The following is a 26,633-nucleotide window of genomic DNA, read 5'->3' as shown; positions in this document are numbered from 1 at the left end:
GGCCGTTAAGGAAGAGATGAGAAAAGAGATACAGGAGATGCTTCAGTTAGGGGTTATCGAGCCCTCAGACAGCCCCGGCGAGCGCCGCCAATTGACCGCCCAGAAGCCGTGGTTAACCGCAGGTTAATTGACTATACCGGGTGGCCGCGGCTACGCATACTGAACACTGGATGGCAGCAGTCTGCAGTTCACACGCAGCCATTTCATTCACGGATTTACTGAATGAACTAATTTAACCCAGATAGCTATGCCATGAAGCCTATTCGTGTAATAAAAGACTTTGGCTCCATGGCAATTGAACTGTATGTGTGTGGTCTGAGCGCCATTCAGTAATAATGTGCGCTCAGATCTAAGCTATCTGGGGATATGTTGCATGTCTTTATTTTCTGTCATAAATGTAACCTTGTGTATTTTATATGCTGAAGTAGTCGAAATGGCCGACATTAGACAATCGAACACGTGGCGGCGGCCATTTTAATTCAGTCAAACGCGGTCAGCAGTGTGCTGTCAAATCCCTGGAATGGAAATCGTCCACACATTTGAACGAACACCGCTGACCTGGCGCGGCTGGAGAATAAGTCCCGTTCGAAGATTCGAACGCACGTTCAAATGGGACTTTGTCATCTTTTTAGTGTAAAATAGACCTCCACTTAACTAACGAACACCGCTGAAACTTAACCCCGTTTTCACTTCGACACTTCGACAGAAGTCGAAGTGTGTTCGACTATTCGAACTTCACCTTCGGATGGGACTTTGTTAATTTTCAGGGCAGGAATAGACCGACCGCACAGCCTGAATCTGTGGGACTGTTTTGGGCATGCAAACAGGCGTGCGGTCGGTCCAAAGAGACTTTTTAATATTTCTGGAACCCCTGAACGAATTTGTAAGAATTTTGAATATGTTTGTCCCCAAGTTGTGTTGTTCATAAAAATATAAGTTTTATTCCTGTATATTCCAAGCAGAGGGGAGGGAATCTGGGGGTTGTAACCATTGTCTGATTGGTTAATGTCTAATTGTTTGTGGGTGTCTCCCTTGCATGGGAGCGCCACATAAAAGGAGAGTACCTGTCATTAAAACCTCAGTTCTACTTTACCCTTCAAAGCGTAGCTTTGTCTCGTTCTTGAAAGGGAATCTGCTCAGCTAATCACTAGCTCTTTTAAGAGCTCTACCTCTCCCTCTCTACTTGGATCCTGCTGATAGAAAGAAGGCTACTCCATTACTGCACAGCATCTTGCCAGGAAGAAGGACGTCTCCAACGGCTGATACCCCCTCTTCACTCAGTGCCATTTCCCTGCTATCTTCTCCTCACTTGGGGTCATTTCCCCTCTATCCTCTCCTCACCCTGTGCCATCTCCCCATGTATCCTTTTCTCACTCTGTGCCATCTCCCTCTCTCCCTTACCTAACTCTGGGCCATTTCCCTCTATCCTATCCTCACTCTGTGCCTTTTCCTCACTCGGGGCCATTTCCCCCTCAATCCTCTCCTCACTTGGGGCCATTTACTCGTCTATCCTTTCATCACTCTGTCCTTCACCCTCAACATAGAGCCTCATCTCATGCTTGGAGGGAACAGCTATATTCGCTCCTCTGGGGATTGCTATAATCACTACACTCCATTGGAGTATTGTAACGAGATTATACCTCAACACGTAGGATCCAGCTAAACAGAAGACAACACAGAGGGAAGATACGTCTACCGGTCCTTGGAGTGGCCGGACTCGACGTATATAGGAGAAGTACAGAGTCAGGAACGATCCGAGGTCAAGGGCACAAAGAGACAGCATAAACTAGGACTAGCCGGGGTCTGGTACACAGTAAACAGCAAGCCGGCAAACAGAACAGATAAGGATAAAGCGAAAACGAAGTCAGAATACAAAGCCAAGGTCAAAACGAAGAAACACAACTGAACATCACAAGCGCTAAAGGGAACTGTAGCAGAAACCACGATAGGGCAAGGAACAAAGGGAAAGAGGTAAGTATAAATAGCCAAACCTCTATTATGATTGGTCCCTGTCATATCCACACCCCCAAAAGGTAATTGTATGGGGAGTGTGGCATGACAGGGACCAATGGGAGAACTTTTCTAATTAGGCTCCCACTGTCCCTTTAAGAGCGTGCCCGAGACTCGCGGCGCGCTCTTAGTGTCAGGCGGGACACGTGACCGCTTCTCGCGGTCACTGCCCGCCCTCCATTTCCAGCCGTCGGATGAGCCGCGCGCGGCTCGAATAGAGGACCCCGGCCGGCACCCAGAAGGGTAAGTACCGCTACAGTACCCCCCTGAGGACACGCCCTACGGGCGGGGAGGGCCAGGAAAACGAGAATGGAAGGAACGCACTAGGCGAGGAGCGTGAACAGCATCAGCGGAAATCCAACTGTGCTCCTCAGGCCCATAGCCCTTCCAATGTACAAGGTATAGAAGTCGACCCCTAAGGAAACGAGAGTCAAGAACGGCAGATACTTCAAATTCCTCATGACCCTCCACAGAGACAGGAGGGGGAGGAGGAGTATGCCGTGTATAGCGGTTGCGTACGTAAGGCTTCAACAGGGAAGTATGAAAGACATTAGGAATACACAGATTCTTAGGAAGACTCAAGGCATACGAGACAGAATTAACCTTATGCAAAATACGATAAGGACCAATAAAGCTGGGAGCCAATTTCATTGAAGGCACCCGGAGACAAATATTTTGCGTGGAAAGCAAAACCCTGTCCCCCACGACATAAGAAGGAGCCGCCCTGCGATGCTTGTCAGCCTGCAACTTCTGGCGAGCAGCGGAATCCACCAAAGAACGCTGAACCTGCTCCCAAGTATTACGCAAACCAGCTAAATGCTCATCCAGAACTGGCATCCCCTGTGAGGAGAAAGCAGCCGGAAGAACAACGGGATGCTGGCCATAAACAACGTTAAAAGGACTTTTGCCGGAAGAATCATGAGTAGCGTTATTCCAAGCAAATTCAGCCCAAGGAAGGAGGTCAGACCAATTATTCTGATGGTGGGACACGAAACAACGAAGGTATTGCTCCAGAGATTGATTGGCACGTTCAGCAGCTCCATTAGATTGGGGGTGGTATGCGGAAGAAAATGAGAGTGTAATACCCATTTCTGAACAAAAGGCTTTCCAAAACCTGGAGATAAACTGGCTACCCCTATCAGACACAATAGATATGGGAATGCCATGCAACCGAAACACCTCTCTAGCAAAGATAAGTGCCAGTTCCCTAGACGTGGGCAGCTTGCGAAGAGACACAAAGTGGGCCATCTTGGAAAACCGATCAACTATCATTAGGATAACAGTGTTACCATTCGAAGGAGGTAATTCCACAATAAAATCCATGGACAGGTTAGACCAAGGCCTCTCGGGAACGGGTAACGGATGCAACAGCCCACAAGGAACCCTACGAGAAGATTTCATACAGGCACAAGTGGTACAGGCACCTATATAGTCGGTGACATCCTTGCGCAAGGAATCCCACCAGAAATACCGAGAAATAGCCGACACCATTTTGGAAATACCAGGATGTCCAGCAGTCTTAGTGTCATGATATAACGACAGAATATCCCATCTCTCGGGAACATCAACGAATAGTTTATCAGTGGGCCTCACGCTAGGAGGCATGCTTTGTTTCGCATGTATGGCCTGCAAGAGGGACGAGGAAATAGACAAAATAGTAGTAGCTATTATCCTTTCTGGGGGAATGACGGGAGTAACATCAATCTCCTGTTTGTCAGTAGTTTCGAACTGTCTGGACAGAGCGTCCGCTTTAGTGTTGCGATCACCCGGCCTATAGGTGATAATATAATTGAAGTGGGACAAAAACAGTGACCACCTAGCCTGCTTAGAAGACAATCTTTTAGCCTCACTAAGGTAGGATAGGTTCTTGTGATCCGTAAATGAGAATAGGATCCTTGGTTCCTTCTAGCAAATGCCTCCATTCTTTAAGTGCTAAAATAATAGCAAGGAGTTCGCGATTACCCACATCATAATTCTTTTCCGCTTTGGACATCTGTTTGGAAAAGAAGCCACAAGGATGCAATAGCTTTTCAGGCGACTCTCTTTGGGATAAGACAGCACCTACCCCGATATCGGAAGCATCAACCTCAAGAATATAGGGCAGCGAGGGGACAGGATGCTGTAAGATAGGTGCAGAGGCAAACAAAGTTTTCAGAAATTCAAAAGCCTGAAGTGCCTCGGAAGACCAGACACAAGTATTGCCTTCCTTTTTTGTCATACGGGTAATAGGTACTACAATAGACGAAAAACCTTTGATAAAACGTCTATAATAATTAGAGAAACCAAGAAAACGCTGAATGGCTTTCAGACCTTGTGGTAGAGGCAATTCTATGACAGCAGCAAGCTTCTGGGGATCCATACGAAAACCTTTAGCAGAAATCAAATACCCCAAAAACTGGACTTCGGATTGGTCAAATAGACATTTTTCCGGTTTGCAATAAAGACCATTAGCAAGAAGGGTCTTCAGAACTGTCGTAACATGTCTGTGATGAGTGTGTAAGTCTGTAGAATATATTAAAATGTCATCCAAGTACACAATTACAAATGTGTGAATAGAGTCTCTTAAGACATCATTAATAAATTCTTGAAATACTGCTGGGGCATTGCAAAGCCCAAATGGCATAACAGTATACTCATAATGGCCTGATCTAGTGTTGAATGCTGTCTTCCATTCGTTGTCTTTCTTGATACGTATTAAATTGTATGCTCCTCTAAGATCCAGTTTGGTGAATACCGTAGCATGTTTGAGCCTATCAAACAATTCTGTGATTAATGGTATAGGGTATGCATTTTTGATGGTGATTTTATTTAGACCTCTATAATCGATACACGGTCTTAAATCACCTTCTTTCTTCGATACAGAGAAGAACCCCACTCCAGCCGGAGAAGAGGATCTCCTAATAAATCCCTTGTCTAATGATTCCTTAATATATTCCTCCATGACACGGTTTTCTTGAACCGATAAAGGGTACACCCTGCCCTTTGGAGGTATAGTGCCAGGCAACAAGTCAATAGCACAATCATAGGGTCTGTGAGGCGGTAATTTGTCAGCCTCCCTTTTATCAAAGACAGTCTTTAGAAATAAGTACTGAGAGGGTATAGCCGTAGACAAAGGAGGAATGGTAGGAACATTAATAGAATTCAAAGGTGTGACTTCAATAGTACAAGACTCGTGGCAGGCTTCACTCCATGATTTTATTTGCCCTGTCTCCCAGTCAAAAATGGGATTGTGAGCCCGTAACCATGGGTACCCTAACACTAAGTGTGAAGAGGGAGAGGTGATGACCTGGAACCGAATGGTTTCATAGTGTAAAACCCCTGTGTACATGTGTAACGGTACAGTCTCATGGGTAACAACTGGAGAACTTAATGGTCTACCATCTATGGCCTCAACGGCCAAGGGTATCTCCTTCTCTCTGATGGGAATGTTGTTTATAAAATTTTCAGCTGTCCTGGAGTCAACCAGAGCATATATGTTTTCAGCTATACAACTCTCTCCCATATGTAAAGAAACAGGGAGAAGCAAGCGGTTAGGAGGCAATTTAGGAGACTTAGATATCACACCCAAGGCCAGTCCCCTATAAGGTCTTAGGTGCGAGAGTTTTCCGGAAGCAAAGGACATTCCTTTACCATATGGTCTCTCCTACCACAGTATAGGCAGAGTCCGTCCCTTCTCCTATTATCTATATCAATGAGGTAGTCAATAAGGTCCTCTAATGCAATAGGAAGCTCCTTAGCTGCTACCTCATCCAATATAGAGTCTGATAAACCTTCCATGAAGGCAGTAATTAACACATTGTTGGTTCAATCTACCTGTGAAGCAAGGGTACGAAACTGAATAGCATAGTCAGTCACAGACCTAGAACCCTGTTTAATTCTCATTAATGCTCTTGCGGCATTCTTTGACCTTTTCGGTGTGTCAAAAGTTCTGCGAAAAGCTGTAAGAAAACTGTTGAAATCATGCACCATAGGTCCATTAGCTTCCCAAATAGGATTTGCCCACTCAAGTGCTTTATCGGTAAGTTGGTGCATAAGGAACCCAACCTTAGACCTCTCTGTGGGAAATGAACGTGGATACATCTCAAAGTGGAATTCTATTTGATTAATGAACCCTCTGCATGTCTTAGAGTCCCCTCCATACCTAGGAGGAGGTGTTAAATGGGCCGAAGTATTAGGCAAAGTAGATACTTCATGAAGAAGGGGTGTAGGAGGGTTAGGTGTGGTTGCTGGAATGGTTCTAGATAAGAGCGTCTGGAGAGCCTGGGCTATCTGATCCATACGGTGATCCTGCTCTACAAATCTAGCCTCATGGGACACCATCTGTTGAGCTAAATCTGCGGGGTCCATGGCCCTATCGTAATGTAACGAGATTATACCCCAACACGCAGGATCCAGCTAAACAGAAGTCAACACAGAGGGAAGATACGTCCACCGGTCCTTAGAGTGGCCGGACTCAACGTATATAGGAGAAGTACAGAGTCAGGAACGATCCGAGGTCAAGGGCACAAAGAGACAGCATAAACTAGGACTAGCCGGGGTCTGGTACACAGTAAACAGCAAGCCGGCAAACAGAACAGATAAGGATAAAGCGGAAAAGAAGTCAGAATACAAAGCCAAGGTCAAAACGAAGAAACACAACTGAACATCACAAGCGCTAAAGGGAACTGTAGCAGAAACCACGATAGGGCAAGGAACAAAGGGAAAGAGGTAAGTATAAATAGCCAAACCTCTATTATGATTGGTCCCTGTCATATCCACACGCCCAAAAGGTAATTGTATGGGGAGTGTGGCATGACAGGGACCAATGGGAGACCTTTTCTAATTAGGCTCCCACTGTCCCTTTAAGAGCGCGCCCGAGACTCGCGGCGCGCTCTTAGTGTCAGGCGGGACACGTGACCACTGCCCGCCCTCCATTTCCAGCCGTCGGATGAGCCGCGCCCGGCTCGAATAGAGGACCCCGGCTGGCACCCGGAAGGGTAAGTACCGCTACAAGTATCCTCTCCTCATTCGGGGACATTTACCCTCTATCATCTCCACACTCTGGGCCATTTCCACTATATCCTTTACTCATTCTATACCATTTCCCCTCTATCATCTCCTCACTCTGTGCCATTTCCCCTCTAACCTCTTCTCACACTGAACCTGTTGAAGCTCCGCCAAATGTCTCCTCACGCGGGGCCATTTCCCCCTCTTTCCTCTCCTCACTCGGGGACATTTCCCCCTCTATCCGCTCCTCACTCGGGGGCATTTCCCCCTCTATCCTTTCCTCACTCTGTTCCATTTCCCCCTCTATCCTCTCCTCTTTCTGTGCTATTCCCCCTCTATCCTCATCTCATTCTGTGCCATTTCTCCCTCTATCCTCTTCTCACTTGGGGCCACTTCTGCTCTATCCTCGCCTCACTCATGGCCATTTCCCCTCTATCCTCTCCTCACTCAGGGCCATTTACCCTCTATCCTCTCCTCACTCAGGGCCATTTACCCTCTATTCTCTTCTCACTCTGTGCCATTTCCTCGTCTATCCTCTTCTCTCTCTGGGCCATTTCCCCTCTATCCTCTTCTCACTTTGTGCCCTTTCCCTCTCTATCCTCTCCTCAATCTGGGCCATTTCCCCTCTATCCTCTCCTCACTCTGTGCCATCTCTCCATCTATCCTTTGCTCACTCTGTGCCATCTCCCTTTCTAATTTTCCTAATTCTGGGCCATTTCCCCTCTATCCTCTTCTCACTCTGTAACATTCCTTCACTCGGGGCCATTTCCTCTCACTCTGTGCCATTTCCCTCTCTATCTTCTCTTCAATCTTGGCCATTTCTCCTCTATCCTCTCCTCACCTGGGGCCATTTCCCCCTCTATCCTCTACTTACTTGGTGTCATTTCCCCCTCTATCCTCTCCTCACTCTGGGACATTTAACCTCTCCTCACTCAGGGCAATTTACCCTCTATCCTCTCCTCACTCTGTGCCATTTCCCCCTCTATTCTCTCCTCACTCTGGGCAGATTCCTCTCTATCCTCTTCTCACTTTGTGTCATTTCCCCCTCTATCCTCTCCTCACTCTGGGCCATTTCCCCTCTATCCTCTCCTCACTCTGTGCCATTTCCCCCTCTATCCTCTCCTCACTCTATGAGATTCCCAGCCTCCCTACCTCTATGCCTCTTGCCCTTGACCTCACTCTATGTCACCTGCCACCCTCCCCTAGAGTTTATTACCCTCTATGTTCTCCTCTGTTTATAACATTATTTATTTTGTATCCTCCACATTATGTATCCCCCCGTCTCATTTGTTTCAGTTCATCCTCTCTGTCATTTTAGCTGTCCCCGCTCCTCTCTTAGCAGTCAATGAGTGTAACATCCTCTACTAAACCCATTGTAATGTGAACTGCCTGGATCTCTAAAGTACATGTGACAATAGAAGCACATTAATCTTAACAGAAACACAGCTCTTGTTACATATCCACATGTACAGAGGGGATTTAAAAATATCCTTATTTAGGATTGTTTAAAAAGAATTTGAAGCAAAAGCCATGATCAGTAAAATTTTAATCCATTTTGTGAAAATGCCTCTAATGAAACAAGGTTGAAGAAATTGGACCAAGGGAGAAGTTTACTCACCGACTCCTTTACTGGCTTCAGGTTTGAGTCTAAAGAGATGATCCGGAACTGCACTACAAGGAAGATCAATGTTAATTTCTTGATGATCATGAAACATTATAGCTACAATTCTAATTTATATCGTTGAGAACCGGGAAAAATACAAAAAGAAACTCACTAGCTTGCCCTTCGGTAAAAAAGGGACATGTCTTACTTAATTTATTTATTTATTTTTTTTACCCGCAAGCAAGCACTTTTAAACAAATATACAAACCCAAATAAAGCCAGAAAATTTTATAAAGTATGCATGTCAAATTGCATTGTTGGGCACGCCTCTCAGCTAGGGAAGTTTCTTCAGCCCTCCCCCCTTATTTACCCAGTTTAAAAACCAGTCTACTAATGACAGAAACAGGACATCTTTGTGCAGTATGGAGGAGAGAGAAATCTAACTCCAGAGCCTGCTCTGTATGATAACACTGATCAGACTTCCTCTCTCTTTTTCCCTTGTCAAATATTGCAAGGTGAAGAGATCTTCCAAGTGCACATATGTAAGTCTGTCCATCATGCCCAATGTACTTTCACTATTCCTTTCATTTAGACAGGGCGCCGGCGAAACTACCACATTTTGTCCTAACAGAATGAGTACAGCTTGTTCATTCGTGATAGGACAACATTCTGTACTTTTAATTTAAATTGGAATTTCATTTGTATGAATTACATTCCAATCCTATTCGTGTCGTGGCTACATCTTGCAATCGCTTAGTAGATAGCTATCTAAAGTAGATTTGTACTAAAAGGCTGAAATATGAAAATTGGTCTTTCAGCCAACTTTACTAATGGGGGCTATTAAACTAAACAGTGGATCTAGTGTCCCACTCCTGCCCCCACCCATGGTTGGTGGGTGGGGCCCTCAATGACAAGAGGGAGGGGGGACACACACTGATTGCTCACTGTTTAGTAGACATGCCCATACTCGTGGCATAGCGATTAGGGGCATTCGAGATAATTTAATCTCCTTTATGCTACTATGGGGGTCATATTAACCCTCATATAATGATAGGGGGCATTGGGGGAGTTATGAGCCAGTAGCTCCCTCCTTGTAATAAACTGAACAAACCAACGAATGAGGTCTTTGTTCGTTCGTTTGAAATTTTCTAATCATTCATTCGTCTTTCCGGTGAATGAATAGATTAAATCTCCATCCGAATTTCAGACAATAGCGAATGCCCAAGTGTTCAACTGGGCATGCACAGGAATTTCATAGCGCTATCTAGTGTGGGCAGATGACGTGTCCCACAGGGACTTCATGTGCCCACACAAAGATGGTTGCACCCAGGACTGAATTGGACCTCATCACGGGTTCTTAGAGGGGCACACTTGTCAGCCTCTTACCCTGTGACTATGGCCCCTGTAATAAAACTTTGTGGAAAACACAGAGATATAGAAAACCTATCAGGGAGAAGGTGTCAGGTTACTCTGAGGCAGGGGGAATAACCCCCAGGATCAATAAACTGAAATATAAGGGGAAAAAAGGGGTGAACCATTAAGTAGGTGAACCCTTCTAAAGGTGAGTAACCCAATAATGTCCCCTAGAAGAGCCTTATCGGTGAAACGCGCGTCGGGACGTTATTTGTATGGAGTGGCTTCTATGATTAGGGAAGACATTATTAGACAATCATATTTAGACTATACCACCCATACAAGATTTATTTTATTTTCACATTCATTTATATTTATTTTTTATTTTCAATTTTGTATTCTTTTTCTATCTTCTATTTCATGTTTTATTATTTGTTTAGAGGCTAACTTTCGTACTTCATTTATTCTATCTAGAGGAGGGGAGGTGGGTGCTAGTATTTTTTAAGGGGTGCCCTCGAAGGCACAGCAGAGTAGGGAAGCTAGAATCTCTCTCTTTAGCTTATTCTGTATCTACTTTTTACAGGATTTACCTTAGCTTCTGACCTACTGCCTTACAGTGTGATATTATGTAATTCCTAATATTTATTTTTACTGTGATTTTTCTTTTATTTATGGAAATAGGTTACACTTCTTTATTATTATTTTTTCTTTATATTATTTAGGGGCTTTATTTACTCCTATCTAAGCTGAAGTTATACTGACCCTGTTTTGTCTCTATTTTTTATTACAATTTAGCTACACGATTTTTTATACTATACTTATAAAAGTTACGTTTTATTGGGTTACTCAACTTTAGAAGGGTTCACCTACTTAATGGTTCACCCCTTTTTTTCCCTTAAATTTTCAGTTGGTTGAAAACACTATTTGTGCCTGTTGGGACTTGTAACAATTGGAACTTTCGAAGTTGCACTTCGAACTCTCGAAGCCTTTCGAAGTGCTATTTGACCACATGGTGGTGGCCATCTTGTTCGCATGGACCAAAGCCACGAATAGACTTCAGGGGGACTTAGCCGTGATTCTATGGAACTATTTTCGGCTATGGGACCATGCCTGCAGTCGGTAAAAACTATGACTTCCATAATATTTTTGAACCCCTGAACTGATATGGGTGATTTTTGGATATGTTGGTCACCCAGATCAGGGCAATCAGGGGATGTAACTTTTATGGGGATTTTATGTGTTTTAAGGTATTTTTTTTTTTTTTTTTTTAAATGCGTGTTTTTTTGTGTTTGGAGATAATTGAGTTTAGGATAGTGCTTGACTCAATTATCTCCTAAGTAAAGGAGAAGGCTTATTTTATTGTATGTGGGAGTGCCTTATATTGTAACTATGTTATCATTGGTGTATACATTTGTGCCCCTGTCCCCAACAAGGTCCATGTGGGTGTCCCCCTTGCTTGGGGACTTGCATAAAAGGCTACCATTAAACCATTCCTGCTTAACCCTCAACATGTAACCTGGTCTCGTGATAGTAGGGAACCTGCTATACAGCTTTACCACTAGCTCTTACTAGAGCTTCACATCTTTACTCTCTTGGAGGAGAGGCCTTCCCACTGAGTCCTTGGATCCAGGAGTTTGGTTCAGGACGGGAAGGGACGGCGAGACCCCAGCAATTTTTCTTCGGTTTGTGGCGTCTACAGTGCTTATGGTGTCCGGTACGGTGCTTAAGGTCCTCAGCATCAGCTAGGAAGCATCGATTGGCAGAGGTACCCAGTCGGGGTGCCAGGTGGACCATCACAGTTATTAACATAGGTAACATAGGTGACTAGCAGGACTATAAAATGTATTGCAGTCGGGAGGGTAGTTAAAAAAAAACAACTAATGTGGACATGACAGTGCCGCTTTAAGCTTTTAAAAGAGACAGTTGTTTCAAAAAGATGCATGTCCCTTTAATCCCTGAATCTCTGCTAAGCTCTCAAAATAGTTTTTGTTTGCTCACCTGTGCCATTACTGATAGAACCTGTACAATTTGCATATCAGATTGATCCCGCCCATAAGGGCAGTCCAGCAAATGACCTCTGCACAAGAGATACAGCAACACCGGACAAACGTTTCAGGTTTCATTGGCCTTCGTCAGTGAGGTATAGTTTTTACCCTTCAAAGCACAATGCTAATTTATTTATCATGTATATAAACTCAATATCATAGTTATATCACAAATTTCCATTGAATATTCAATAATGTAAATGCATTTGTTCTCTAAATATTGGGGGATGATATGTTTTACAAACATTATACAGTATTTCACTAAGCAAGATTTTTGATAAGTAATCATTTTATGTGAACTAGATTTCCTAGAATTCCTGCACTGCATTGGAGTCTTTGCCTCTCGCTAAATAAATTGCTGAGATTTATCAGAATTCCACACAATTCAAACCGTGATTTCACCTTGAGATATTCACAATAAATCTATGTAGTAGAAAGCCTGACAAACCCATTTAGCATAATACTGCAACAAAAACTGTGTTATAATATTCGGATTGTGTCCATGTCACCAGTTGGATTGTTCTGTCAATCTTTCTTGCCCTCACCTTTCTGCCCTTGTTTATAGAGGGGTTTATCCATTTGGAAAAAGTAGTGATTCTCTGTAGACTGAACCACCACTGACTTGCGGTCTAGGATTGTGGTGTTGGTTCCGATGGCAGAAAACATTATGAAGCCTACTGTTGGATCTCCAGCTGATGGAGCCTGGTGGGGATAATAGAGGTGGGTCAGTCAAGTCTCATCTCTAACAGTTTTAAAGTTGATGAAAAAAACATTATAATAAAAATAATAGGACACACATATACCTAAGCATACACACACTCACATATATGCTCTTTGGTGGACAGAGAGAGAAATGGCACAATTTGATTATTTTTAACTAAATATTGGAATGCTTATCAATTCTTATAGGTAATGGTTTGATGGTTTGGTGAATAGATCCCCCTCTTGTGATTTTTGTTTTTTAATTGAATTAAAGTATCTGAGCTAAATTTATTAGCTCAGAAAAGTGTAAGTTGCCATTTGGCATTTTGTTCTATACCTATGTTTCGTATTTTTTATGCTTTATTTAAGGTACATACTGGAAGGTTAATAATACTAAAAGAAGATTTTAAAGTCTAAGGTATAGGCTCTAATATTTTACTTTATTTTACACCTTCCTTTGTTCACATAAGCGCTACACCGGCACGTCTATTTGTTCTGTTTTCTGTTTAAAAGATACTACGGTGTCAGTGATTTAGCAGCTACGTAAAATTGGTGTATGTACGTTTTAAGAAAAATTCACATATAACTCAAATAGCGCTAATACTTTGACCTTTTATATATAAATAAATGTTTCCAATATATTGAAAATAAATAAATCGGTTTTATGTAAAGGTATAGGCAGTCTTGGCAAAAATAATAAATATTGTTGATTTTCCAAGTGAGAAAATAAATTAACACAACACTGTACATTTTTATTAAAAGTTACTATAAATGTAACTGATCTAAAATAAATAAAGAGTGAATGTGGCTTATGTAACTATCTGGACCCCTTGTCAGTGAGTACATAGTAAAACCATCTTTGATATTTTCAGCCTTGTAGCCACCAAATAGCATTTCTATTCTTGATTTAGGGATTTATTTATCATTGTTTTAATAGAATATTTATAGTTTTAGGCTGCTAAGGGCTGAGGATCTCTGCAAAATGGTTATTAAACCTTTAAGTAATGTTGCAGGATCCAGCGCCTAGGGACTCCATACACCATAACTACTGTAATGTGATTAAGAAATATTTGCTCTCCTTTTAGGAGTAATGGCCTCACCGTGATGTCATTACACTGGAAGAAAGACGGAGGTGGAACATCCTCAGAGAATATGGTGGTATTTTGTCCATTTAATTGTAGGACGACATTGAGGTCAAGTGGCTCGTCAATTTTTTTGAGAGTCACACAGACTTTTCCTGTCTCTTGACTCTTCAAAAGAGCAGGCGTGATAAACATATATTGCCTACAGAGAGAGAGAGAGAAAGGGGAAGTGAAAGGAAAGTTAATGGCACATTGTCATATCGACTAATTCAAAAAAGTAATCAATTGTAACAAAATTAATAAAGCCCATAAAACTGGCAGAGTATCATGGCAGATGAATTAAGATAACCAATATACTCTGGTAAATATGTATTACACATATATTCGGTATACACATACATGAGCCGATATATATATTTTTGGATGCACTTGAGCACACTTTTTTAATGGTTTAACCAGATGATGCTGGAGGCTTTAAGTGTGGATGATAAATTATTTTCCACATGCTAATCTGTTTTATTGATATACAGAAATGGCTACTGACAGATCAGTAGAAAATATAGAATGTTTAAAGGAAACTCGTTAAACGTACACTCCAAACCCCTAAATAACTTTAGTGTACTAACATGCTGTATGTTTGAAGAGTGTGTCCTCTTTTTTTTTCATTTTACAAAAAGTGCAGACTTCTATACAAATCAGCACTTTTATAAATTAACATTGTTACACCCCCCCTGGCTGTCAATCAGACATCCGTTCATGTTACTTCCTGGTTTGGTTTGCTCAGCTCAGCATTTTCCCAGAGCATCTGCCTTGTAAAGACTTCTCATTGAGCTGCATTGGGAAGTCTGTGATTGGACAGCCACGAACGTCTGAGTTTTACCATTTTAGTTTTACTCGTATTCTAGTTATCTGAATTGTTTTAGTCTTTTTTTTTGTAGTCACCTAAATCTCAAAAAATGTCAATGACTAAAATGTGACTAACATAAGTGCCAAGTACACCGTGATTGTCTCTAGGAAGGATTTGAGGAATTTGAACCATTCCTTTACAGCTTTGTTGTGGTTCATGTAGCTGTTGTGATGAATAAAGATCACTAGCATCAGTGGCGTACATACCCCGGTCGCAGGGGTCGCAGCTGCGACCGGACCTGTCACTCCAGGGAGCCCGGCCACCCTGCGCACCCCTGCAACCGGGTGCCCGCCGCCATGTGTTGCGGCCCTGGCCGTGCAGTATAATTGCCGGGGCCGCACGTGAAGGGGTCCATCGGGTGGCCCATGCTGTTAGGGCCATCTGGTGGAAATGAATATCATCATCAGAGTGGGCCCGGTAACAGCGCGACCGGGCCCCCTCTGATGATGTCAAATGCTGGGAGGAAGTGACTGCCACAGTCACTCCTCCCAGCAACCACCAGGAGCCGCGCGGGAGGAAGCAGAGAGAGTCAGAGTGGGAACTCTGACACCCATCAACCTGAGCCACTGGACCCCAGGGAAGTCACCCTCCTGCACCTAAAAGGTAGGTAATAGGAGGGTGACTAAAATATTTTGCATGTGTGTGTGTCTCTGTGTGTCTATGTATGTGTCTGTATGTATCTGTGTGTGTGTCTCTGTGTATGTATCTGCATGTATGTGTGTGTGTGTGTGTGTGTCTGTATGCATGTGTTTGTGTGTGGATGGATCAGTTTTGCACCGGGGGCCCATTGGATTGTGTGTAAGCCACTGACTAGCATCACTACGCTGCACTTATTACTGAGAGAGACTCATTTTTAGCAGCCATCCCTGTGGCGAACAGAACCTCGCCACGGGCTGTTGGAGGGGTCTGCTTGCCAGCCTCCTGCAAAAAGACTATGGGCCAGGTCAGCGACTGTAAAGACCCATATTTTATTCCCCCTGGTTCAGCAATTTCCATAGAACCGACCGCTAGCTCACTGGCGGCGGTTCGCATGGACCAAAACTGCGAATAGACTTCAGGGGTACTTAGCCGCGAATGCCCTGGAACTATTTTCAGCATGAAAACTTTGCGGTTCCCGGTCGATCTTCCAGTTGCACTTAGCCATGATTCAATGGAACTGGTTTTGACAGGAAGACTTCGCGGTTCCCAGTCGGTCCCCAGCGGCACTTAGCCACAATTCTATGGAACTGTTTTGGGCATGGGACCATGCGTGCAATTGGCCAAAACAATGACTTCCAGAAAATTCCTGAACCCCTGAACCGATCTGGGTGATTTTTGGATATGTTGTTCATCCAGATCGGAGCTATCAGGGGATGTGGGGGTTTTGTATGTTTTAAAGGTATTTGGGGTTTTTTATAAAAATGTGTGTTTTTGTGTCTGGAGATAATTGAGTTAATACAGTATTTATCTCCCAGGTACAGAGGAGGGATTGACCTAGTTTGTATGGGAGTGTCCTGGATCTGAGAGTCAATGTAATTGTTTATTTGTTTCAACTGTGGTTTACTCTCAGGTCCAGGGGGAGTGCCCGTTGCATGGGGACTGTCATAAAAGGTCAAATGTTGTCCTATTAAAATCAGTTAACTTCATCCTATTAAAATCAGTTAACACGCATCCTCGTCTTGTGATTGTAGGGAACAGCTATACCAGCTATACCTGCTTCAGATTGCCATACTGTCTATAATCACTGGAGTAAGAGCTTCACTGCTATACCTGCTATACTCTCTGGAGTAGGAGAGGTCCACCCACTGGAAGCTGGATCCTGGGCTAGGGTCCAGGGTGGGTGACGGACAGCGAGACCCCAGCCAAGCTACGGCGGCTAAGGGGCTACGGTGCTTTTGGTGTCCGGTGCGGTGCTTATAGTACTCCAGGCTACTAGGAAGCAGCGATTGGCGGAGGCACCCAGTCGGGGTGCCAAGCGGTCCGTCACAATCTTCTTTTGTGTCTTTCATCAACTAGTGTGTCTCTTACACCACTGATTGTTTGCCACCAGCCCCTCTGCGTGTTTCTTTCTCCGCCTAGCACCACTGTGAGTTTATTTCTCCCCCTAGCCCTTCTACGTCTTTCTTTCTACCCCTAGCCCCTCTGTGTGTTTCTTTCTCCCACAAGCCCCCTATGTGTTTCTTTATCCCTCTAGACCCTCTGTGTGTTTCGTTCTCCTCTTAGTCCCTCTGTGTGTTTCTTTCTCCCCCTAGCCCCTCTGTGTGTCATTCTCCCCCTTGCCCATCTGTGTGTTTATTTCTCCCTCTAGTCCATCTGTGTGTTTATTTCTCCCTCTAGTCCCTCTGTCTGTGTTTATCTTCCCCCTAGCACCTCTGTGTGTTTCTTTCTTCCACTAGCCCCTCTGTTTCCTTTTCCCTCTAGCTCCCTGTGTGTTTCTTTCTCCCCTTGTCCCTCTGTGTGTCTTTCTCCCCCTAGCCCCTCTGTGTGTTTATTTCTCCCCCTTGCCCATCTGTGTGTCTTTCTTGCCCTTAGCCCCTCTGTGTGTTTATTTCTCCCCCTTGCCCATCTGTGTGTTTCTTTCTTCCCCCTGCCCCTTTGTGTGCTTCTCTCTCCCCCTAGCCCCTTTGTGTGTTTCTTCTCCAGCAACATGCTGTGCCACCTTATGTTTGTGGCAGCCTTGACTGGTGGGTTTTATGTATGTCATGTCACTGTTTTTTCTTGTAACAGAGCCAATGTTATTAGCAGAAAGAGAGAAGGCGTATACCGCGCTTATTGTTTTAAATGTAAAATATACAAAAAATACATACATATGTTCTTGGATATTCCAATTAATCGTGACCTCAAAGAGAAATTAAAATAAAAAGATAATAGCGCAATACAGCAAATTTAGTCTAAAAAATAGATGATAAGTAACTATGTACAGTCCACTCACATGAAAAAGAGCTATAACAGAGCTCTACTGTGAAGCGCTTGGACGGTACAATCCCCGTCTTTGGATTAGTAGTAGTTGCCGCAGATGTTTTCAAGGTGCCATGTGTGTAGTTGGTATAAAAGAAAAGATAGCAGCAATATGGTGAAGTAAGTCCAAATGGTAAAATAGATAAAAAATAGTAATGTACTTACACTTTCCAGAGCATGTAACCTGCTCTAGTGTAAACAGCTTAGGTGGTATGATCCCCACCAAGGATATACAGGATACCAGGAAATGAAGATTGTAAGTCTAGAAAGTAACTTAAAAGTATACTTTAATATAAACAAACTAAACAATGAAATATAAAATATAGATATAAAATATAGTCCCACTTTACGCGTTTCGCCTAATAGGCTTCTTCAGAAGTGTGGTGTGATGTTCAAAAAGTACGTTTATATATCTTCATTGATGAGTAGATGATTTCCTGGTGAGATGACTTCCGGGTTTCGGCTTGGTGCTGACACGCATGCGTCAAACCGGAAATGGCGCGGCATCCGCGTCGCACCGGAAGTGACGCGATGTTCTAATTCAGGCCGGGAATGGCCGCGGCGTTTCCATAGGGGGAGGGGGGAGTGTGATATCGTGACGCTTTTGGGACGCACGCATTACCAGGAAGCGCCATATTCCCATTACAATAGCCCATACTCTTTTTTAGACTGGACTTTGGGGTGAGCGACGTCTGGAACGCTACGCACACCACTTCCTGGTAATGCGTGCATCCCAAAAGCGTCACGATATCACACTTTTTAATTATAACAACAAAAGTAATAATATAAAAAAAATCATTAAGAAACACTGGCATATTTTAAAACAGGATGAAACTCTTCAAAAGATTTTACCAGAACGTCCGAATATAGTTTTTAGGGGAGCCCCGAATTTTAAATCAATATTAACTAAGAATTTTACAAAAGAAACATCATATGCACCTTCTTTTTTTCCACAGATTAAGGGTTTTTGCAAATGCAAAATGTGTATAGTGTGTAGAAGCACGGACCCCACAGTTCCTAACAAAGTCACTCAATTCACTTCCAAAATGACAAATCATGTTTACAAAATTAATGATTTTATCAATTGTGCAACTAAAAATGTTATCTATCTGCTTGAGTGCCCTTGTGGCCTCCAATATGTTGGAATGACCACAAGGTGCCTGAAAACGCGATTAAGCGAACATTGCAGAAACATTAAAAATAGATACTTAAATCATTCAGTATCCAAACACTTCATTAAACATAATAGAGACCCTAGATTATTAAAGTGTATTGGAATAAAAAAATGTGTTATCCCATGGAGAGGGGGGAATATTAAAAACATTCTAGGAAAAACCGAAATGGAGTGGGTGTACACACTCCAAACTCTCACACCTCATGGTTTAAATGTTGATTTCGATTTATATAATTTCCTGTAATCTTATGCCTTTTATTCAGCCTTTTATTATTTTTGCTTATATAGCTTTGCAGGTTTTATCATATTGTATTAATATTTTATACTGTACATTTAATTGGTTATTCCTGTGGTGCATCTACCCATTATAAATTTGTTATGTGGTCATTTTTAAACTAATTTTATTGTCTCATTATGTTAGGCTAGTACCTGATGATACTTTTCAGTATATCAGATATCTAGCCTTATCCCTGTTACACCGATCATTTCCCCCTATGATCGTGTAGTTTAGCTGGTCATCCATACGACGGCTGCAGCCTTATGCCAGCCGCCGGTTTCACTATGCGTCTTGGGTTTCCATGACGACGGCCGCAGCTACACGCGAGCCGTCGTCACATCACAGTGCAAACCCATTCGTCAGACGCCGGCCGCAATCACATGCGAGCCGACGTCTAATTCCTACTTCCCAATTAGGACGCCGGCAGCTGCGCAGTGCTTGCCGACGTCCATAAACTCCAAGCCCCAGAATCCCCTGCGGCCGCTTGCCGGTCACATGACTGTATTAACAAATGTATTTTTATTCTATTTACACTTCGTTTTTCTAACATTAATATTTTATAAGGCTCATAGAGCCTATTGTAATGTATATTACATAACACTGGTCTATTTTAATATGTTATATCATTACTGCTTATTATTCTAATTTTGATTGGCTATCCCTAATTTTTGGCGCCAATTTTAATTATCTGTACTGCTATTTAAACTTTACCTTGCCAGGTACCAGGTTCTTTTCCATATTGATAAAGCCGTATTGGCGAAACGCGTATGTGGACTTTTACTGTGTATTTTATTATATTAAAGAATATTTGGTCACTTTTTTTACTAGTACCATCTATCTATTTTATACACTGAGCACCGTTTTTATACCTGTTTACTACCTGGCATCATTTTGGACCACAAGCAATCCTTAGGTGGGGATAATACCACCAACGCTATCATCAAAGAGCAGTTGGTCTGCTCCATCCTTACCACTAACGGAGGAACCTTCCATATATCCCATAAGCGGGGATTATACCGCTGCACGCCCTTCATACTAGAGCAAGTTATAGCTCCTCCACATGTGAGTTTTATACCAGCTTTTAGACTGTTGTATATTTTTTATCAGACGTATTGCACTATTTTTTTTCTCTTCATTTTCTCCTATATCTGAGTGAATTCCTAAGAAGGAGGACAAAGAGGAGAAAGAGGACATCCGCTCCGGACCAACGTCCATAGACCCTACATCCCCTAGTGGATTCGTCCCAGATAAGACTTTCCCTCTCTTCTTTTACTTGGACTATTTTACAAATTGACGTTTTGTGGCGCAGCCCTTCCCCCCATTTTTTGTATCGGTCGGTCACATCCACCTTTTTTACTAACTCCCGAACCACTGGTCCAATTCGAGCCATTTTGGGACATGTTGTTTCCCTGAGTGTACTGGTTATTAAAATGTAACTTTTGTTAAAATCTAGTGATGTCGCGAACACAAAATTTTCGGTTCGCGAACGGGAACTTCCGCAAACGTTCGCGAATCGGCGAACCGTGCGAACCGCCATTGACTTCAATGGGCAGGCGAATTTTAAAACCCACAGGGACTGTTTCTGGCCACAAAAGTGATGGAAAAGTTGTTTCAAGGGGACTAACACCTGGACTGTGGCATGCCGGAGGGGGATCCATGGCAAAACTCCCATGGAAAATTACACAGTTGATGCAGAGTCTGGTTTTAATCCATAAAGGGCAGAAATCACCTAACATGGATTGACACCTGTCATCAAAGCCCCTGATACACACTGACACAGAGCAGAATAGAGACTGTTACCCCTACATAGGGTTACTTGGCAGATATGGATTGACATCTATCCTAAGGATCCCTGATACACACTGACACAGAGCAGAATAGAGACTGTTCCCCGTCCTCAGAGCCCATGATACACACTGACACAGAGCAGAATAGAGACCGGGGGTCTAGTAGCGTGGACACCCAGCACAGGTCGTTCTCCTTCAGCCTTTTTATACTAGGGTCCCTCAACAGGCACGACAGCATAAAAGACCCCATTTGCACAAGGTTGGATGCCAAGCTACTCATTTCCCGTTCCTCCTCCTCACACAGAGCAGAATAGGGACTGTTCCCCCTACATAGGGTAACTTGGCAGATATGGATTGACACCTGTCCTCAAAGCCCCTGATACACACTTGCACAGAGCAGAATAGAGACTGTTCCCCATCCTCAGAGCCCATGATACACACTGAAACAGAGCAGAATAGGGACTGTTCCACGTCCTCAGAGACCCTGATACACACTGACACAGAGCAGAATAGAGACTGTTCCCCGTCCTCAGAGACCATGATACACACTGACACAGAGCAGAATAGGGACTGTTCCCCCTACATAGGGTCACTTGGCAGATATGGCGGGGTGGTGGGAGGGGGAGGATGACTTTCACCTCTTCCCCTGTTACATTCCCGTTGTGCTGTGACATCACCCTTATACGCTGTGTAAAGCATACTATTTAATTTGATCAGCATGGCCACATGAGTTTTAATAGTTTTCACGCTGCTTGTAGTTTATATATGGTTCACAAAAATCAAACAAACGATAAAGTAAACATGTAAGGATTCAGAATATTCTTTCAAACCCTTACACATTGTGTGTAAATATTTTTTGTCTTAAGTTTGTGGCTTTAAAGAGGTTCACGTTGTTTCTATGATGTGCATAACATGTTCTTGTAAATGTTTGTTAAATTTTTCCTGGAATTGTAATTTTTGAATCTGAATAAAGATAGTCAAATCCCTGATACACACTGACACAGAGCAGAATAGGGACTGTTCCCCCTACATAGGGTCACTATGTGCCTTTTTTTGGTTTGGTTTTTGAAGCCACAGTGCAGCACCAGAGTACACATGCCTGAAAAATTTGGTATTGTTGCAGCCACTGCTGTAGCAGTGGCCAGAAAAATTGATGTTTGTTTCACAGGCAGAAAGTGCCCTAAAACATGGCGGCTTGAACCCTAGTTGGTGGCGGATAAGTCACGCAAGTCAACCGGCATTCAGAGCTAAAATACATGTGGACCATTTTTAGCCCAAGGCAGCTCATCTCATCAGGTCTTTTTTAATCAAATGTATCGCCCAGTGTCAGTCCCTTCGGGATCCATCCCTCATTCATCTTAATAAAGGTGAGGTAATCTAGACTTTTTTGACCTAGGCGACTTCTCTTCTCAGTGACAATACCTCCTGCTGCACTGAAGGTCCTTTCTGACAGGACACTTGAAGCGGGGCAGACCAGAAGTTCTATCGCAAATTGGGATAGCTCAGGCCACAGGTCAAGCCTGCACACCCAGTAGTCAAGGAGTTCATCGCTCCTCAGAGTGTCGATACCTGCAGTTAAGGCGAGGTAGTCTGCTACCTGTCGGTTGAGTCGTACTCTGAGGGTGGATCCCGAAGGGCTGTGGCGATGCATAGGACTTAAAAAGCTCCACATGTCCACCATCAACAACACGTCTTTAAAGCGTCCTGTCCTTGCCGGCGTGGTCGTTGGAGGAGGAGGATGACTTCCACCTCTTCCCCTGTTAGATTCCCGTTGTGCTGTGACATCACCCTTATACGCTGTGTAAAGCATACTTTTTAATTTATTTTGCAAATGCTGCATCCTTTCCGACTTGTTGTAATTTGGTAACATTTTCGCCACTTTCTGCTTATACCGGGGGTCTAGTAGCGTGGACACCCAGTACAGGTCGTTCTCCTTCAGCCTTTTTATACGAGGGTCCCTCAACAGACACGACAGCATGAAAGACCCCATTTGCACAAGGTTGGATGCCGAGCTACTCATTTCCCGTTCCTCCTCCTCACTGATGTCAATGAAGGTGTGTTCTTCCCCCCAGCCACGTACAACACCACGTTTACCAGATAGGTGACAACGAGAACCCTGGGATGCCTGTTGTGGTTGGTCTTCCTCCTCCTCCTCCTCCTCAAAGCTACATTCCTCCTCTGACTCCTCTTCCTCACAATCCTCTTCCAGTGTTGCCGCAGGTCCAGCAAGCGATGCTGATAAGGCTGTTTCTGGTGGTGATGGTGACCACAACTCTTACTCTTCCTCTTCACGCTCATCTACGGCCTGATCCAGCACTTTTCGCAGGGCACGCTCCAGGAAGAAAACAAATGGTATGATGTCGCTGATGGTGCCTTCGGTGCGACTGACTAGGTTTGTCACCTCCTCAAAAGGACGCATGAGCCTACAGGCATTGCGCATGAGCGTACAGTAACGTGGCAAAAAAATTTACAGCTCCCCAGAGGCTGTCCTAGCACCCCGGTCATACAAATATTCATTAACAGCTTTTTCTTGTTGGAGCAGGTGGTCGAACATTAGGAGTGTTGAATTCCAACGTGTCGGGCTGTCGCAAATCAAGCGCCTCACTGGCATGTTGTTTCGCCGCTGGATATCGGCAACGTGAGCCATGGCCGTGTAGGAACGCTGAAAGTTCCTACACTGAAAGTACAGAAAGTGCAGTGCTTAATCGTATTGGTGTACTAATTTCCAGTATATCTAAAAATGTTTTACATATTTTCTGATTTTAATTGCCATGTGTACCTTTCGTATGCCCATGTGAAACGTTTTACCATTTAGGGCCCGAGTGGGGTCATTTAAACAGATCATACCTCGAGTGCAGAGTGCGTTTAATCCGACTCGTTAATGTTAGTTATTCACTAAGCTTAGTGAAAACATAGTTGGCTTAAAGATGTTTTCGATTCAAGTTCTTGTGCCCCACAGTTCAAATTAACATTCAAATGACAATTCATGACAGATAACACAAGTGAATAGCCCTGCCAATGACGTCTCAGAATTTTTTTTTATCTAAGAAGAAATAAAAATGCATATCAACGAAAAATGCTGGCGGGCTAATAGTTCGGACAAGCCAACTGTCACACGCTGGGCAAGGGGGTGACTTTGTGACATTGGCTTCTTACGCTCAAACATGTCCTTGACAGACACCTGACTGTGGGCAGATGGGCGGGAACTGCTCAAGGCGAGAGACGGAGTGGCGGATGGTTGAGAGGGGGCAAGGAGGACAGCAGTGGTTGACGTGGCTGAAGATGCTGGACCAGGAGGAGGATGGCGGCTTTGAGTTTGTGTGCTGCTTGTACTCATGTGTTGATCCCATAGGCGTTTGTGATGTGCGATCATGTGCCTACGCAAAGCAGTTGTACCTAGGTGGGTTTTGGACTTCCCACGACTCAGTTTCTTTTGGCACAGGTTGCAAATGGCATCGCTGTTGTCACAGGCAGACACACAAAAAAAATGCCACACTGCTGAGCTCTGCAATGACGGCATTCTGGTGGTGGACACAGCATGCGTTGATTGGCGTGCTGTCGGGCTGACCCCGGGTGACGATGCATGCTGTCTGACTATGCCACTAGCTCCTTGCGACGACCTGCCCCTACTTCCAACTCGTCTCCTCCTCCTCCTCTCTGTCTCCCCATCTGAACTTTTCCCCTGTTCTTCTTCTCTTCTAGCGGACACCCACGTGACATCCATGGACACATCGTCATCATCAACCGCTTCACTTGTATCTGACAACTCAGCAAAGGAAGCAGCAGTGGGTACAACAACATCATCATCATCATCATCATCATCACACCGTTTGTCCATGTGTGTAATGCTGCCTGCCTGAGACATATCCCTGTTATCTACATCCTCTGGCAATAATGGTTGCGCATCACTCATTTCTTCAAACGGATGTGTGAATAACTCCTCTGACATACCAAGTAAAGCGGCTGTCGTGCTAGTTTTGGTGGTGGCGGCAGGCAGGTGAGTGGTATCTTGAGAGGTGCCTGAAGCTAAGCTGGAGGAGGATGGTGCGTCAAGGTTCCGAGCGGAAGCTGTAGAAGATTGGGTGTCCTGTGTTAGCCAGTCACCTATGTCCTCAGAACTTTTCAAGTTCAGGGTACGTGGCCTCTGAAAACTGGGCATTATTCTAGGGCCAAAGGGAATCACAGCACCACGACCACGATGGCCCCTGCGGGGTGGCCTGCCTCTGCCTGTCATTTTTTGGGGGATTAGTGGTACTATGCGTGCAAGCTACTGTGAGACCACAGAAAGTTTTTTGGTTTTAAATGCACACTATTGTGACACCAGAAATAAGTGACAATGTGCAATGGCAGAGGTTGACAGAGTACACGCTGTAGGCCTGACACCCGCTTGAAGACAACTAACTGCTATTCAATCTATAACAGTGAAAAAAGTTTTTTGGTTTTAAATGCACGCTATTGTGACACCAGAAATAAGTGGCAATGGGCACTGGCAGAGGTTGACAGAGTACACGCTGTAGGCCTGACACCCGCTTGAAGACAACTAACTGCTATTCAATCTATAACAGTGAAGAAAATTTTTTGGTTTTAAATGCACGCTATTGTGACACCAGATATGAGTAGAGTAAGTGATGAGAACCGCACTCAGTCCCAACGGCCAAGGGTGCTCCAGAGCAGGACCAGCAATCCCAGTACAAAAATCCAAGAAGAAAAAACTCACAGGCACTCCAACTTCAAGCCGCAGGCAGATTTATTATAACAGAATGCAACGCAACGTTTCGACCGGAACGGTCTTTTTCAAGCTGACACCACATGGTGCAAAATGTGCTTATGTAACAAACACTAAAAACTAAGAAATCAATCAATCAATTACTGCTAATTAGTAGAAATTCCTAATTGATGAAAAGGTAATTTAAAAAGGCATTGTAAAAGAAACAAATATCAAATGTGAAACATTACAATATATACATAAATCAGATCAATAATCCACACTATATCATTAACTTCATACACACAAGACATGAATCATTCTATGATCATATTAATGCTAGGAATTCTAGAATGTATATATATAGGATAACCTATTATGCCATGAGTATTCCCTGGTTACAAATACTGTGCCCATAGAGGAGAGAAAACAAGAAAACAGCAAAGAAAAAAAGTAAATGCATGCAGCGTATCCTCCATGGTATCCAAACGTAACCCACTTCTGGGTCTGTGAACCGCACGTGAGGTCATTGGAACGCACGTGCGAAATCCTCCTCCGAACGGATTGGCTGGAGGACCAAACATAACATCGTTCTGTGTTCAATTCACCATTGCACAGCCCACATAGTGGAGTATGTTCACTCTGCCACATCACTAACCCAAAATAAATCTTCACAGAACATCCTAATCATTCAGGCATGTTGTATGGCACAGATGAGGAAAATAAATCTATTAGATGTAATATACAATATAAATCAATGTAAATAAACAGGGGTAATAGTTATTCATATAGGAATACCAGAGATGGACACTTAGAATAATCATCATACCAAATAAAAGCCAATTCCATTTTAAAGGTACAGACCTCAAAAGTCAAACACCTATACCTAGCAAAAAATAAAAAAGGAGACAGCGAAGAAAATACAGGGACCGTGAATTCCCATATGGAACATAAGAGTCTGTACATATAAGGACAGAGACTATATAGGCATAAGGAATCCATCGCTAATCTATGTGAGAAAAAAGAGGGAGTATCTAATATCCACATATGGAACTCTCAAGTAGT

General features: G+C 43.6%; 1 protein-coding gene across 1 annotated transcript in view; it reads right to left on the bottom strand.

Moving 5' to 3' along the window:
• LOC134575542 (ovostatin-like) overlaps positions 1-26,633 on the bottom strand; it is a 279,761-nt gene that overhangs the window by 223,497 nt on the left and 29,631 nt on the right. The window contains exons 2-4 of the mRNA XM_063434840.1: positions 13,800-13,983; positions 12,543-12,699; positions 8,615-8,667 (exon numbers count right to left, since the gene is read on the bottom strand). Coding sequence (XP_063290910.1) covers positions 8,615-8,667; positions 12,543-12,699; positions 13,800-13,983 — 394 coding nt within the window. The remainder of the gene's footprint in view (positions 1-8,614; positions 8,668-12,542; positions 12,700-13,799; positions 13,984-26,633) is intronic.

The sequence above is a fragment of the Pelobates fuscus genome, chromosome 10 (genome assembly GCF_036172605.1).
Source record: "Pelobates fuscus isolate aPelFus1 chromosome 10, aPelFus1.pri, whole genome shotgun sequence".
NCBI classification, from domain to species: Eukaryota; Metazoa; Chordata; class Amphibia; order Anura; family Pelobatidae; genus Pelobates; species Pelobates fuscus.
Note: the sequence above shows the minus strand (reverse complement) of the source record. Positions and strands in the feature narration are given on the sequence as shown.